General features: G+C 46.5%; 1 protein-coding gene and 1 non-coding gene across 2 annotated transcripts in view; both read right to left on the bottom strand.

Moving 5' to 3' along the window:
* The window catches only part of vars1 (valyl-tRNA synthetase 1), a 24,919-nt gene extending 8,794 nt beyond the window's left edge, over positions 1 to 16,125 (bottom strand). The window contains exons 1-18 of the mRNA XM_060064098.1: positions 16,008 to 16,125; positions 15,247 to 15,596; positions 14,853 to 14,996; positions 14,470 to 14,758; positions 14,267 to 14,382; positions 12,688 to 12,763; positions 12,454 to 12,554; positions 9,920 to 10,047; positions 9,174 to 9,338; positions 8,594 to 8,675; positions 8,382 to 8,501; positions 7,908 to 8,016; positions 6,371 to 6,550; positions 5,370 to 5,494; positions 3,926 to 4,029; positions 943 to 1,101; positions 459 to 549; positions 81 to 186 (exon numbers count right to left, since the gene is read on the bottom strand). Of these exons, the coding sequence (XP_059920081.1) occupies positions 81 to 186; positions 459 to 549; positions 943 to 1,101; positions 3,926 to 4,029; positions 5,370 to 5,494; positions 6,371 to 6,550; positions 7,908 to 8,016; positions 8,382 to 8,501; positions 8,594 to 8,675; positions 9,174 to 9,338; positions 9,920 to 10,047; positions 12,454 to 12,554; positions 12,688 to 12,763; positions 14,267 to 14,382; positions 14,470 to 14,758; positions 14,853 to 14,996; positions 15,247 to 15,594 (2,443 nt within the window). The 5' untranslated portion in view covers positions 15,595 to 15,596; positions 16,008 to 16,125. The remainder of the gene's footprint in view (positions 1 to 80; positions 187 to 458; positions 550 to 942; positions 1,102 to 3,925; positions 4,030 to 5,369; positions 5,495 to 6,370; positions 6,551 to 7,907; positions 8,017 to 8,381; positions 8,502 to 8,593; positions 8,676 to 9,173; positions 9,339 to 9,919; positions 10,048 to 12,453; positions 12,555 to 12,687; positions 12,764 to 14,266; positions 14,383 to 14,469; positions 14,759 to 14,852; positions 14,997 to 15,246; positions 15,597 to 16,007) is intronic.
* On the bottom strand, positions 9,649 to 9,787 carry LOC132468431 (small nucleolar RNA SNORA16B/SNORA16A family). Its single transcript, XR_009528225.1, has one exon. It is a non-coding gene; the product is annotated as a small nucleolar RNA SNORA16B/SNORA16A family (small nucleolar RNA).

The raw sequence follows: 16,125 nt of genomic DNA, 5'->3' as shown, positions 1-16,125 counted from the left end.
CCGGAGGGGACCCCCGCCCGGCCCTGGCACTAGCCTGCCGCTGTGGATAGAATAACACCTCATTCAAGACAATGCCTTACCCTGCCTCAGATGGATTTTGTCGGCGGTCACGTTGAAGCGTTTCGTGGCCTTTTCCATGGCCTCCTCTTCTGTCCTCCCACTCACCCAGTAATGTCCATCCATGTCCTAAAAAGGATACAGAACAAGACATGAGAAATACAGCCCGAGACGGTGAGATCCAATTGGTGAAGCATTTATCTGCCCATTCCCAAAGCTGCTCCGGTTCCAGGTTTGCTGTTGGTATTATTAGTAAGGATTGATATTCTTTGTAGATACTGAATGTTTCTACAAAATGTGTATCCATAAATGTTCACTGATGATTAAATGAATGCTTTTGATGAGCCTCCCTGTCAAGGATAAGTGGATAGAATGACTCTAAATATGCTGAGAGGAATCACCTGTCCTGGTTTGACGGAGGGGTCGTCCACGGTGACAAAGTAGGCAGGGATGCGATGGCCCCACCACAGCTGGCGAGAGATGCACCAGTCCCTGTTGGGGACAAGGCGATGCAGCAGACACGTGGGATCAATAGGAGAACTTCAGAGCTGTCTAAAAAGGTAGAATGGGACCATGTTCTACCGACTTGTCACCACAAGTAGTCTGAGAGTTGTGGTAGAATATATGTCTCTTAATAAAAATAAATAAACAACTGGCTCACTTTGCATTTATTCAGAAGCTCATGATGGTAAATCTAGCTTAATGTTAACCTGACAAACACCGCACATTTTTGGGCTGGTAGACTCAACTTTACAACAACTGGTCAAGGAGAAGTTTTTACTTCTAAATATTAACAGAGCACTCTCCCCTCGAAACACTTCCAGAGTCTCTTTCACGGTGTGCTCTTAAATCTTTTATCAAAGCTCCATGCAGTCCTGGGCTCACCTGATGTTGTCCAGCCAGTTGAACCAGGTCTTGAGGTGGTGGTCGGGGATGATCTTCAGCTGTCCGTTCCGAACGGCGTCAGCCGCGTCCTTGCCCATCTCCGCACAGCTCACGTACCACTGGGGCTTCAGCAGGGGCTCCACGATGTCCTTGGAGCGGCTGTCCAGGGGACCAACCGGCATGGGGGAATGGGCAATGAATAATAATTCATTTGATTCTTTAATAATAATAACCACAGCAAGAATAATGTTCATTATTAATAGTTCCTGTAATAACAAAAAGGTATCCACAGATACTCTGAGAATACCTAATAATAAATGTCATATATTTATGTTGGGCCAGAAAGTACAATTATTCTTACGGCGATTCCAGACCAATTTTCCCCTCCTAGTATTCAGTCATTGGAATTTGCGAATATAAATATCATGGTTTGGTCCTCTGATCTGAGGTCGTCAAAGACACCACTAAGCATTGGACCCGTTTGGATTTTGTCAGGAGTCCTGGCAGACACATGGTCCTACTAGCATGTCAACGAGTACCGGTACACATTAAACAAGTAAACAGCGAACAGAGTCAAAGATACAAATACAGCATCTGGGACAAAATTATTATTTGGCCAGTGCTTAGACACGAAGCAGACCAGTGTTATTTCAGCCTCCATTTCTTCATTCAGCAGAGCCTGCAAAGCATCCATCTTAAATAACAACACAGGCCAGGTGGGCATTTTAAGTGCACTCAATAACTGTGTTCCAACAATTGTGATAGAAAATGTACATCGAGTGTACTGCGCATCTCCTGTGGATTCCACTTCCCATAGGCCATGGATTCCACTCCCGCAAGCCCATATATTTAAGATCCCCTTGTCTATACTCCAAATCCCCTGATCCATATATTCCACATCCCAGACCGATATTCCATGTCATTCCCCAGACTCTCCATGGCTACGTCATCTTGTTTAAGGAGTAATTACCAGGGGATTAAATTAAACATTTTGCTCGGTTGGTTCTGATCATAGGGGAATCTACACCTCCAACTAGACGGGAGGGGCTGGAGCTCCATTGAGAGTTGATGGGTGTATCCTGGAGACCTTCTCTGCCTTCACCGTCAGCCTGGTCAGGTACAGGCGGTGCAAGTCAGCCTGCCTATCCCCCAGGATTTCCAAACAGGTCTTCACAATTTGTTCTTGTGACTGATTTTGAAACGTCCATTGTCTCATATAATACAACATCAAAGGATGCTCTCAATGAAAGACTTTAAAATAGACATTTACAATTCAAATGAGCTGTTCTTCTTAAATAGAGCAACAGCACAAATGAGTTTATGATCCATTAGAAGTCCAAGACCCTCATAATCCATCACCCCCTCACCCTCCTCTACTCTGATCCTATAGAGTGCCCGGTAAAGCATCACGTATCAAATCTAGGATCAGTTCTTTGGTCTTGGATGTGAGCCTTACACAAGTTAACAAAGTCCTTTGGAACTGGACCACGCTCGACTTGATCCTGCTTCAATAAGCTGACCACAGCAGTGTTCTCCTTAAACTTAATCACAGGGTCCAGGGTACCTGCTGCGGCATCAGTCTGTGTATAAAATATATAGCAAAGGCCACAGCACAGCCCTGTGGTGTGCCAGTAGAGGTAAACCACATCTCTGACAGTGTTGCCTACATATACCCTTTGAGATCTGCCCTTTAGGAAATCCAAAGACCATGGAAGAAGTTCTGAGTGCAATCAAAGCTGCTCTTTCTGTCCGACAGGATTTAGGAGTGGATTTTTATTAAATGGAGAACAAAAATAAGCAAAGAACTCTTGCATGTGTTTCACAACCCTCCAGAAGCATATGTAGAGTTTAAAAGCACCGTCGTCTGTCCCTACTGCAGAGCGATACGCATGTTTAAGGGCTCCAGGACCAGCTTACATGAATAGATAATTAGGATTTTGATCATCTACTCAGAAGATTAAACCACCAGTGAGGTGAGGGAAACGGGCCTGCTATCAATGGTAGAAGGGAATATGAGATATGGGGAAAGGGGACTGATTGATGTTTTCCCCAGGGACGGATCAGTATCTACACGGGCCCGTGTTTGCTGCACCTTAGCGAGGCAAAAGTCTAGAATGTCGCCCATTATGTAATGTAATTTATGAGTGGTATTACAAGCTTTCCATTCCCAAAAAGGCCATGAAGTCTAAATTACCATACAAGATCCTAGGCAATATGGTATTTTCCACTGCAGATAGCGTGCAGGGACGCAAATATTGTGTGCACATCTTGAAAAGGTTTCCTTCACTAAAGGCCAGGCTCCAAATGTATTCCGGTGAACCCTCATTTCCTCCAACCTCCAGTTCAGAGACGAAGAAAAAAGCCTTTTGATAATTGGTGGGATGAAAGTAGAACTGCCTCTTGCTGATGAAACTGAGAGAGCGATTCATCAAAGAAGACAGTAATTACCGCAGCATTTGAACAGTGGATTAATTGCTAGAAGTAAATATCATTTTGGCAGTTCCATGTTTAACTGTATTCATTACTTTGAAAATGCCATATTCTGTGTTTTCCCTACTGTGAAGTTCATTCAAATCAATCAGCTCAGCAAGTGTGAATTATCTTAGAGCGATTCCTCATTCAGGTTGCACTTACTGCAGCGGCGCTCAGGCTATACCTGATGTAGTACCATTTGGGGGCTTTTAGCGGATGCCTTTAGCTACCGTATTTATTACAATTTGGTGGCCCTCTCTTTGATAAACATGTTGAACCGGTCGGTGTGGAGTGACACTAACAACTGACTAGACTCTCCTGCCCAGTAGCCTTCAAACATAAAACCCTTGTATTTCTTTGATTCAGAATGTGTGACACACACACACACACACACACACACACACACACACACACACACACACACACACACACACACACACACACACACACACACACACACACACACACACACACACACACACACACACACACACACACACACACGTGTTACCTGCAGACTGGTACCACCATGGGGTGGTCCTTGATCTCCTTGAAGAGCCCCCTGTCCTTAAGGGCCTGCAGCACCGCCTTCCTGGCCTCAAAACGCTTCATTCCCTGGAGGGCAAAGAACCAAGTAGAGTACCGGGTCAGTACTCGAAGAAGAGGGTTCTCGTCAAGGGCTTTGGAACCGATACTCCTTGTGGAGTCATTTTTATGGCTGGCCCAAGCACATCATTTCAGGCTTTGTTTGGTTTCCAAACGAATATCGCAATATTCATTGGAAAGAAAATGAAAGAAAAAAAGCCCATTCATAGTGCGTTTATTTCACTGCCTGCTGTCAAAGTGCTACGGGAATATTTGGATAACGTTTGAACATCCCAAATAAATGAACGACGGCTTGTTTCGTCAGCCCATATTTGGTCATTCTGATTGCCGCTACTGGAGCGTTGATGTGAAGCGTTCTCGGCGTCCAGCGGCCTTCATATTTGTTTTATCACTGGTATATTCAGACGAAATGTAACCTAGCCTTCTAACGGCAGTACCTAAATATTGCAGTAACATAAAAACAAAACAAAACGAATATCAGAATACTGAATTGAGATTTGAATACTACTGAAAAAACGAATATTCGAGTACATCCGAGGGCTCAGCCATCTTAATTTTTCTTAATCCTATAGAAATTCTATATTTCATTAGATATAATATTGATGCATATTTTGGCGGTTGACAGTTGCCCGTGACCATCATTCATGGTTTGATTGACTAAAATCTGTCCGTTAACCAACTTTAAGTGGTTAACAGACACAATAAAGCCAAGAACGTCCAGACATCAAAACTGAAAGATTCCTTAGCAACATATGCTACTGTTGTGATGCTCAGAAACATATCTCACATCTCAATAGCAGCATATGCAGTTTGAAATTCACTATTTTAAGGTTAGAAAGATATAGGATATCCATGCTCTGAACTACAGCGATGTGACTCAGTGAACTAAAGACAAGAGTCCCGTGTGTCCGACGGTGTATACCTGCCCAGGAGACGATGGGGCAGCAGCACTCCTCTAAGTAATGAGCCATCGATCTTTCAATATTTCTACACAATTGGTGAATCACAAAGTGCCCTGCCCTTGAACAATAGCCATAACTTAAACAGAATTCAACAGAATACATCTCTCGTTTCAATATTTGCCCAATAAATAAAACATTTAAATTGCTGTTAATAAGTGTAAGGAGCAGGTCAGAAGACTGCGTGGCCATTGGAGCTCTGGTGTGGGTGTAACACACATGATGCAGATCACTGATAGAAGCTCAACTCCATTGTCCCTTTTTTCCCCCCACATTGGTGCAAAAAAATAACGAGTACAGCTGTGATTCAGACCGTGTTGCGATCACGGTTGGTACTTCTTGCATCCCCATTTCAAATACGCACAGAGACGCACTGGAGAGAAGACGCACCAGGAAGGGAGCGGGCACGTTGACGAGCAGGCCGTCCTCGTCCAGGATGTTGAGGAAGTCCAGCTTGTGCCTCTCTCCCACCTCGTAGTCGTTGTGGTCATGGGCTGGGGTGATCTTCACAGCACCTGGGGACAGAACAGAGGCCACAGTGAGACGCGTGGTGAAAACCAGTTCACCAACCACAGGGCTCCACCCAAAATACAGTTTCTCCGTCAGAGCAATGTGTTCTGCCTCTTGTGCTCTCCACACAGAAGGTTTACCAAGATGCAACCAAAGCCTGCTCAAAGGGGGTAACGAGCCATACTACTAAGACTACCGACAGAAACCAGACTGTTCCGCTTCTCCGATCCCCAAATCATGTCACTTCCTTAAAGACACTGCCTTCAGATAGCTGTTTAAGCAGGATGTTCTTGTTTTCAGCAAGGGTCTCCTGCAGTAGAAGCACCATCACATTGTTCTTTTGTTTGAGGAAGTTCGAGGATGTCGGTCTTGGCGATGGCGAGGCCTTCGCCGCCGAGCTGAAGTAGCGCTAACGCGAGCGCTAACGCTAGCACTGCGGTCGGTTTTGAAGACATTTTTATGGCTGAGGAGCATGCAACCTTGCAACTACTCTCATCTACTTGTAGGGGAGGCCACGTAGAGGCTGTCTTCCAGAAGACATACTCCAGAAGAAGAGGATGATTATGATGGTGTCTCCGAGCCGAAATAATGTATTGGTTCACAAGTCGACGAAACCATCGACTTGTGTTGTTACAAAAGGAGTTCCATTTCAGAATGTGTATCAACGTGTCGAGAGAGGGCGGTTCTTCTCTGTTGAAAGGTCTACGGTGGGTTTATGCATATGAATGTACACTCTTCAATACTTCAACAAAAATAAACTTGAAAGACCAGGATAGAAACCAAAGAGCATTGCAGAAGAGAGTCCATATCCTGCCGGGTTTCCAATGACCTTATTCTATGAAGCTGGTCAGACTGTACCATGCATTGGCGTCTCGGCCCACCTGTTCCAAAGTTCATGTCCACAAAGTCATCAAAGACGACGGGCATCTTGCGGTCGCAGAAGGGGTGCAGCACGGACTTCCCCCGGAGGTGTTGGTAGCGGGGGTCCTGGGGGTGGACGGCCACCGCAGAGTCCCCCAACATGGTCTCCAGACGGGTGGTGGCCACGACCACCTCCTCATCTGGGGGAGGACAGGGTTACTCAGTGTACCCTTCCCAGACAGGAACATCATGTGTCACAGACAGCAGAGGTAGGCTTGCATGTCAGAAATAAGAAAAATATACATCCAATATATTAGGGTGCAGAAGAAAATAAACAGACACACAATACGTGTTTGTGGTAGAAATTATTTTCAAATGCAAATTGTGAACATTATTTGCAGAAGGGGAGCTGACTGTACCCTACAGAACATGATCGACAGTATATAAACTCCAGATAAAATCTATGATATTGACTGGGATTGTGTTTATAGTTACAGTATAGCAGTGTTTCCCACAGACCAAGGACCAATGTGTGGTGCGGGGGGGGGGGGGGGGGGGGTGGTGGCGGTGCGGCAGGGCGGCGGCGCACTCACTGACGTCTGCGACACGGCGACGCGGCCGTCAGTGAGTGTGCATGTAACTCCGCGTTTGCATGCGGACACGTCGGATTTGCATAGATGTGGAAGAACAGCTCAATCGGAATACAAAAGTATCATATATATACGCCTCAATCGGTTTGGAATAGAATTCTATGCGGAATAGAATAGGTGGTGTAGTCCGCTATAAATACTTATTCCGATTAGTTTGGGGTTTAACTTTGAGCAGCTGCAGTAGTTCGCAATTGGTCCACTCCGTCTGTACTTTAATGCACACCGAACCTTACCGCTGTCAAGGAAATTGGATTTATTGCCTGATTCACGTCTTTGTTATTATCACTCCGTAGTAGTTTCAGTAGTCCGGTAACTTAACAACCCCAGCGTGTCCGGTTGCTAAGCGACGGGTGACATCGGTGGGTTCATGTGTTAGCATCGTTGTTCTCGCTCCGTGTGTGTGTGTGTGAGAATGACAGGGGGAACGAGTGCTATGCAGAGATGAATGGACGGAACGATTTTTAGATTTCCAAATCGCGTTATTAAAAAAAAAAAAATAATAATAATAATAATAATAATAAAAAAAATAAAAAAAAATAAAAAAAAGACAATCAATTCGTGGCGCTCGATGTTGATTCTGTGGCGCCGCGCCACACAATGGTCTATGTATGGGAAACACTGGTATAGAGAGAAACTAAACGAGTGCAGAACAGTCTTTTCAGAGGGGTCATCTTAGGACAAACCCAGGTATCGCTCATACCACTAACAAAGGGTCTGCTGCTTTAATGTACCAGGTCCCGTTCACTACAACCATCTTCACTCGAGTGTCCTGTTATAAATTCAAAATGTGTATTATGAGCAAACACCAGTGTGGGTCCTACGACGAGGCCTCGGTGAAAGAGGGTCTATTGGGTGTCAGCCACTGGTTTGGTTGAGTGCTGCTCTGAGGAAGTGTGCCCTCGCTCACCAGAGCCGTCCACCTTGTAGGCGAAGCAGGCCATCACTCCGAACTCCACCTTGTCCTTGTAGCCAGGCACGGGCAGCAGCGTGCGGCCCGTCAGCTCCTTCTTATCCACCTGAAACACACCCATCGCTGTCAGGATGTACCCAGTACCGCCGCACTGGTCCCAACACCGTCAGGGAGCACACTGCCGGGTCCCCACCATGGGGGAAGGCAATCGGTTGATGCGGCTCAACTAATCCCATTTGGTTTAAAACTGTTTTCAAAAGTCATGAGTCATTGAGTTCTTTCTTGCACTTTTGGACTCTAAAATGAAAAATGTTAGATGAGGATGAACTGTAAGTGGTCTTCCTTTCTTGCGGTTGAATTAACCGCCGAGGTAAATGGCCCTTAGAGGGAAGAAGAAATGTGAATTGAATTGAAGGCCTTTCCTGTGAAAGGGGCTCAATACACGATGTTCAACGCATCCCTGTCCCCCACCTCGATGTCGGAGATGGCCGAGTTGAGCGTGCACGACCAGTTGACCAGCCTCTTGCTCCTGTAGATCACGCCTTCCTCGTGCATACGGATGAAGGCCTCCTGCACCGCGTAGGACAGTTTCTGTAGAGGTGGATCACAGGAACAGTGTGTTGTGTGGCGGACGTTTCTACAGGGCCGGGCTTTAAGTCTCAAACACACAGTGAGATGCTTACGGTGTCCATGGTGAAGCAGGCTCGGTCCCAGTCCAGAGAGGAACCCAGCTTCTTCAGCTGGTGGTAGATGCGGTCGCCCTTCCTTGATGAATTAAAAGAGCCATGTGACAGATTACTAAGAGCTGCACTTTCCAGACTTAGAGAGGTTGTTGGAACAATATGTACCATATGAGAAGAGTGTATTGATGTTTTCAAGAAAGAGTTATCTTTAATGAACGATCACGATTATATTATAGATTGTCTGAGGCTTAATATCACCCCTTTAATGTGTTAAAATTATAACATAAGCTAATGCAGCCTATTTCATGCAAAACTGTTTTGATTGCTCCAACGATTGATACAGTTTCCTTTGACGCCGTCATTGTTTGGACAGCTCCTTTACTGTCATGAACAAGAGGCTCCCTAGACTGAGGGCTGTTTCTTCCTCTAATTTCTGCACTTTGGGAGTCTTTCAACGGGCTCGAGGCCAGACGGATCAGAGAGAAATTTAATGTGGACTCGCAAGGTCAGAATGGTCCCACAATGCAATCCTCCAAGAGCGTTAGATCCCTAGAATAAGTCCTCCACTCGGTCCACTTACTCGTTCTTCCACTTCCAGACCTCCTCGATGAAGCCCTCCCGGCCCAGGTCGTGGCGGGTCATGCCCCTCTCCCTCTTCAGCTTCTTCTCCACCACCACCTGGGTGGCGATGCCGGCGTGGTCGCAGCCCGGGTTCCACAGGGTGGTCTCACCGCGCATCCGGTGCCTGGAGACCGCCAGAAATAAACCGTGTTCAGACGCAATGCTCAGACCCCAACACGTGTTCAGAACGTAATGTCTAGCTCAAAGAGTATGTGGCTCAACTAGAGGCAAGGCATTAGCACTGGCAGGGGTTACGGATTGATTCCCCACTGGGGTCCACCAATGCAGAATCTATGAATCCCGGTATTGATCAAGGCCAGGTCACTCATGCAAAATAGATTTTACATTTAAATGCGTTGGATAAATAAAGTTCAAATTACGTTGATTTGGATAAAGTGTGTTACATTTACTATTTGGCTCATTTAGTAATGAGAAGTTATCCTTTCCCTTAATGTTGCAGAAACAGTCATTTACTGACTGAACAGCGACCGTCGGTGAAAGTTATCATGTTGGCATCCTGTTGACCGCCCGTCGCTACCAAAACAAGCAGGGGCGGCTTCGATGGGGGCCTGGCTTTCCGATTAACATGACTTTAATCATTACAATTGTAATTAGGGGCTGTATAAATACACTTGATTGACTAAATGAAAGATCCAATGTAAAAACACATGCTACTTCATTGTTCTCAGGTAAAAGGTGTGTTACCATCTGGTGAGGCTGTCCTGAATGGCGTTGGTCAGAGCGTGGCCCAGGTGAAGAGATCCCGTCACGTTGGGCGGAGGGATGCACATCATGAACACTCCCCGGGGGTTGGGCTCCCCGATGCTCTTCCTCTGCACAACCAGGACACAGATCTCAGTCCCTTCAACGGGTCTCCCTTTCACTCCTCTGCTGCCCGTCACATAGGTGACATGCACAGGATCACACAGCGGGGAGGACATCAGGGCTGAGAGACACTGAGCCGTCATGGGGATTGTCGTTTCTTTTTGTGTCCTCAATGTTTTATTGCACTTTCCGGTTTGCTGACCCCGATGCGCAGGACAAATCCCCCCTCAGGGCGAATAACGGTCTATTCTACTGTTGTGGTTTGACTTTCAGAAGAATCGCTCTGGGGTACACTCTGGGGTTCACTGTAGGCATCATGACTAAATAATTCATGGATTATACATAAGTATCAACAGGAAGACAAGACTTCAGAGACTATGGGGAACAGCCTGGCAACATTCTAGGCCTGGACGAGAAGCAGCAGAGCCAGGTTTGGCAGTGGCTCAGCTTCGCAGACAATGAGCTCACCCCGGTGTCCTGTGCTGTTGTCTTTCATCATATGGCACCATCCCATTATAAACCAGATTTTCTTGTACGTGTGCATGTCTTTTCCTTTGCTGGTGTATCCCTACAACCTACATTTGTCATCGTATTTATGTATTTATTGCACAGCAGATATGCTTCCATGCTGTTCCACGTGTAGAGTCCCATTTGCCTGAGCATCAGACAGATCTGCAAGGTTATGTTTATTTGCTATGGCATATACTTCTGGCCTGGCAGACCTAGTCGGGGTTGGGCCGATCCCAATCACAACCGTTTATCTACTACGGGTGGGTTTAATACGATGGGCGTATGGAGGAGGGCCCTATGGGAGCACGATGGAGGCATTTTCCTAAACAACCAAGATGGCTGCTGCTGATATGACACCAGTTGCGTGGCTCTGATTTGTTTTGGTCCACACCCGTAGATAACGGCCCTTGTAAGTCGAAAAATGAACAGAAGCTCTTTTTTTTTTCTTTTTTTTCTTTTTTTTAAGTGAACCGCAGTCGCGCTATAGGGGGATTATTTGTTTATCAACACGGTGGATGCTCGAGCAGAATGATCGAGCATCATTCTAAAAAGAACATTTGTTTGACCGGTTGCCATGGTTATCTCTGTGCGGTTAATTTGCAGTTGCGGTATTAATTAGGATGTTGTCAGCTTACTGTTACATTAAACTGTAATCAGAAAAAGCGGTTATATGCTATAGACCCTAGAGCAGGGTTTTTCAACCTTGGGGTCCCGACCCCATGTGGGCTCGCCTGGAATTTAAATAGGGTCGCCTGAACTGTCTAGTAATTGATTTAAAAAAATATATTGACTTAAAAAAGTTTTTTTTTTTTTTTTAAACCTACAAATAATCATACATAACTGTCTCCGATACTTTCATTTTCTCGAATATAAATCTAGTTCAAATAAAATGTAGCAAATATCTGAGCTGGTGCATCTTTGAGTGCCGCGATCATGTGACTGCACAGTTACATTACTTGAGTTCAAGCTCAAACCTGTAAAATGTAAACACAAACTTGCAATCAGAGTGTATAAAACAAAATGGAAAGATTTATTCGCCTGCCTGGCCCTGTCCCTCCAAAGACAGTTCCAAGAGGAACTGTGGCACAGACACCAAAGACACAGCGAACATACGATTCAGTATGGATTTACAAGTGAAATGGAATGCTACGAGGAGAAGCCGAAATGTCTGCTATGAAGTAAGGTCCTGTCTACCGAGAGTATGAAGCCAAACAAACTCAAGACACTTTGAGACACCACACAAAGAGCATGTCGGCAAACCAAGAGCTTTTTTCGAAAATAGATTTGCCGACCGAACAAACAGCAAGTGTATTTCAAAAAGGCTGTGACTGCTAGTGAACGGGCCCTGAAAGCTTTGCCGACATACTGCACCAGGTCGTAACCACAGTGAATTACATCAAGCCACATTCTCTGCGCGCACGTCTGTTTGCAACTCTGTGCGCCGACAAGGGCTCTGAATATGAAAACGTACAATTTCACACAGAGGCACGGTGGTTGTCGAGAGGTTACCAGCAGAAAATGTGCCTCTTTTCATGTATACCGGACATCTTTGGAAAATTGTCAATTTGTGCACTTATCCTGGCTACTCTGTATTTGTTCAGAGTATAACAAAGACGTTCAAATTTTTGATGTCAAAATGGGGTCACAGCCCAAAAAAGGTTGGGAACCACTGCCCTAGAGCGTCTGTGGTATAAAGGCTGGGACGAATTTCGAATTATAAGTATGTAAACTATGTTGAAAGTATGGACCGTCGCGATTCCCTTTGAAACAATGACGCAGCGTTTTTTGTTTTTTTTACGGTTTTCGTTTACTTATTTTTCAACGGTTATGATTTACTAACCGGTTACACGTGTACACGTGCACACCCCTAATGTCAACACAGGGACAGTTGAGCAGCGTCTTACCCCATATTCTGGCTTGAAAAAACCCTGCTTCTCCCACCAGGGGTACCAGGCCGCCTCCACGTACTGGGGGCTGTAGGCATCGGGCAGGGGGCTGACCACATCTAGTGGGGGAGATGGAGTCGTCGGTTACACACACACCCACACACAGAATGCACGTATCCTGCACTTTCCCTGATAATTAATCAGCTAAAATGAAAGCTCAAAAGAAAGAGAAGACAAAAATAGATGGATCACCTTTCTTTTCCCCGGCTGGCGTAGGGGTGTTGTACGCTATCACTCCAATCTCCTTCTTTTCCGGTTTGGCCTTTTTCTGAAGGGAAGAATGAGGAAAGCGAGTGTTAGCCCACCTAAACAAATGACCATGCCATTATGTTTACGTAACTTGGTCATTAATTACTATACATGACATTTATCACGCAAGTGTCAACTTAGGAAAAACACGAGAGCTGCACATAACACTATTAATGGGTCTGCTCCTTCTTTATGAGCTTGGCGGGCACAATTGTGTTAAATGCCGAGCTGTCTATGCTCAACATCCTCACGTACGTGGCGGGAGAGGGCAGTGTGTACTGCCCGGGCGATGGTGTCGTCCGCAGATCTAGTTGGGGCAGTTTGCAAATTGAGGGGGTCTAAGGTGTAAGGAAACACACAGATGTGTGCTGTCATAAGGACGCTGGAGGACTTCATGATGATGGATGTCATTGCTACAGGTCATCATCAGTCTTTGTTATGGAGACAATGGGGGTCAGTTTGAAGCATGTGGGGACTGCAGACAAGGTTCAGCGAGAGGCTTAAAGGAGCATTTCACCGGTGGAGGCATGAATATGCATTGAAATTGGGTCCTATATGTAGTCGAATAATAAAATAAAATTCTAATTTGGTGCCGTCTTGACCGAGAAAAGGCAGAAAGTGACTTTTTGGCGCTTGTGGATTGAAGACAACAACTCCCACCATGCACCACGATGCACAGCTTCGCTGGCCACTCCCGCTGATCTAGATCTCTGCCTATCGGCTGTAGCAGCCGCAGCCGCCTCCTGTTCCTCTATCAGCTTCAGCTGCTCGTCGCTATATTGCGGCTCGTAGAGGTAGCCACGAACATCTGATTCGAGCATCAGATCTTCAAAATCTCCATCTTCTATGTCAGATCCAGTACCCTCCGCCATTGTACTTCAGTTTTATCAACAGCCTCTGTTTTCTAGCTTCAGACGCTGTGGATGTTAGTTTCTGCTGGTGAAGTCCCTGCTCCAATAGGTCTGTAGCGTCAGTGGGTCCCACCTCCTATGGGGGAGTGGGACTAGTGCTTGTAGTCTTACGAGAATCCTCCCCTCTTACACTTCCTATTTATTTACTTCTACGCAAAAATCGTCATATTGCGTCATAAACAGGAAGTGTTGGAGATCGATACGGATCCCTCCAGTCTCTCCAGAAAATAAGGGAATGATGCACGACCATTCAAAAATATGAGTGGGTTTCTAACGATACAAAGCTTAATGGAAATGGGTGAAGTTTCCCTTTAATATAGATGTGAATACCCCCGCTAACTGGAGGGTGCACTCTCTGAGGAAATTCCTCCCTTTGTAGTCGGTGATGGAACCTAAGCCACACCACATGCGTCTGGGTCAGAGCTGTGGTAGTATGACACTTGTCCCTGTAGGCTCTTTGGGCATCTCTGATGGCTTTCTGTAGCTCATATCTGGAATTCCTCAATGCCTCCAGGTCTCTAGAGCTAAAGGCAGAGCACCCTGCTGATAGAGGTATAGGGCCCTCGGAGTAATTACACAGCAACATGCTCATATTGGCCTGAGGTCGTTACCTCGGTTGTTGGCAGCTTCTTCTTCTTCTCTTCCATGTCCTTCTTCTGCTGGAATTTGTCCAACTTCTCCTTCTTCTTTGCCTCCTTCTTTAGCTGGGCCTCTGTCTTCGGTGGTCCTGAATGATCAAAGATCAATGGGTCCTGATTACACTGTGGTCCCAGCATATATAGGAAACGGCATCAGGAGGGGAACCAGCCCTTACCATGAGCAGCAGCATCATCTTTAACATCACCGGCTTCCTGAGGAGCAGCAGCAGCCTTGGTCGCCTTAGGAGCCGCAGCAGCCTTCGTCGCCTGTGGGCAGACGGCGGCAGCGCTGGCCTTGGCAGGTGCATTCATCTTAGCAGGTGGATTGGCCGTGGGGGTGACGGGAACCATCTTCTCACAAAGGCTGAACTCCCCCAGGACCTGGAGGAACTGTGGCTGGTTGATGCAGGTCAGGAACCAGCGGGTCACGTTGTTCAGAACCTTTCTGTCGGACGGCTCCAGCGCCTAACAAGCAAGCAGACATTCACAGATGATGAGCCAACAGATAGCTCCTCCAGGCAGGGTGAATCATTGGCACGGCTTAACCAACGCCACTCACGTATTTATAGGGCAGCAAGAGGGCGGCCGTGACAGTGATGTCTGCCAGCGTCAAGCTCTCCCCCACCAGGAAGGTCCTGGGCTCCAGGGCCTTGTCCAGAACCTTCAGCACACGCAGCAGCTCCGTCCGGGAACTCTGCTGGAGCTGGAGGACAATGCTTTAGTCAATGGAGCAGAGCAACTCTGGACTTCACACATGGCTGCTCTCTGCTATGGAGCAGAGACCAGCCATGTTTGAAGTCAAAATTGTTAAGGGCAAAATGGTGACATGATGGAACTTTCGTGGATTTCAAAATGGATCCAGATAAACAAGGTGTGTTTTTTTAGGATGGGGACATCAATGAATGGGATCAAGGAGTATATATGAAGAGATCTTTGGGGTATACTCGTCTCACCTTCTTATCCGGAGCGGTGACCCCCAACAGCGGGAAGACAACAGCACAGGACACCGGGGTGAGCTCATTGTCTGCGAAGCTGAGCCACTGCCAAACCTGGCTCTGCTGCTTCTCGTCCAGGCCAACCCTCTTCCCCTGTGAGGCTAGGTACCAGGACACGGCGCTGGACCCAGAGAGCACCGAGTCCACCCCGGCCCCAAGCACCAAGGTGGGCCTGGAGCGTGCGTTTAGGGCCGCCGGGGGCTGCTCTGTGACGGTACGGGGGCGTGAAGAGCAGAACTCCGCCGCGATCAGAGCCTGTAGACTCCTGAAGTCGTCAGGGTGTGGGGACACATAGAGAGAGGCCATCCCTGGTGGAAATAACACAGTGACCGGTTAAGTGGCTAGGTAAACAGTGTAAACAACAAGTACACGTGTAACATATAACTGACTGAGATCTAATGTCATCTTTATGATATCTGTCAAAGGTATCGAAGGAATCGAGTAATGACAACACATACATTTTACACACGAGTATTATTGATGAAAAACAACAACATGACAAAGCATGCCTATCCAGCTAGCTATATCAGCCAAAGCTAAATCCTCAAAAGTTGCATGCAGTAAGTCGTCGCAGGTTGCAGTTACTCAGTTACTAACGCAACTAAACATAAACTACTTCTCCACATACTTTCATAAAGTACGTATAATCATTTCGGGTTATAACGGGAATCGTTATACATTGTATACGTTATAAACAATTCACACATACAGAATTTTACCTTTGAATGAAAGAGAATGAGACGTCAGCTTAGCACTAGGGGGGAGCGTGCATGTGTTTCCTACAGCCGCTCCGGTGTCTGATGCAATTGGTGGAAAAGGGTTCCGGGTCTGAGGACC

Source organism: Gadus macrocephalus, chromosome 11 (genome assembly GCF_031168955.1).
Source record: "Gadus macrocephalus chromosome 11, ASM3116895v1".
NCBI classification, from domain to species: Eukaryota; Metazoa; Chordata; class Actinopteri; order Gadiformes; family Gadidae; genus Gadus; species Gadus macrocephalus.
This window is presented reverse-complemented; position numbering and strand designations above follow the sequence as displayed.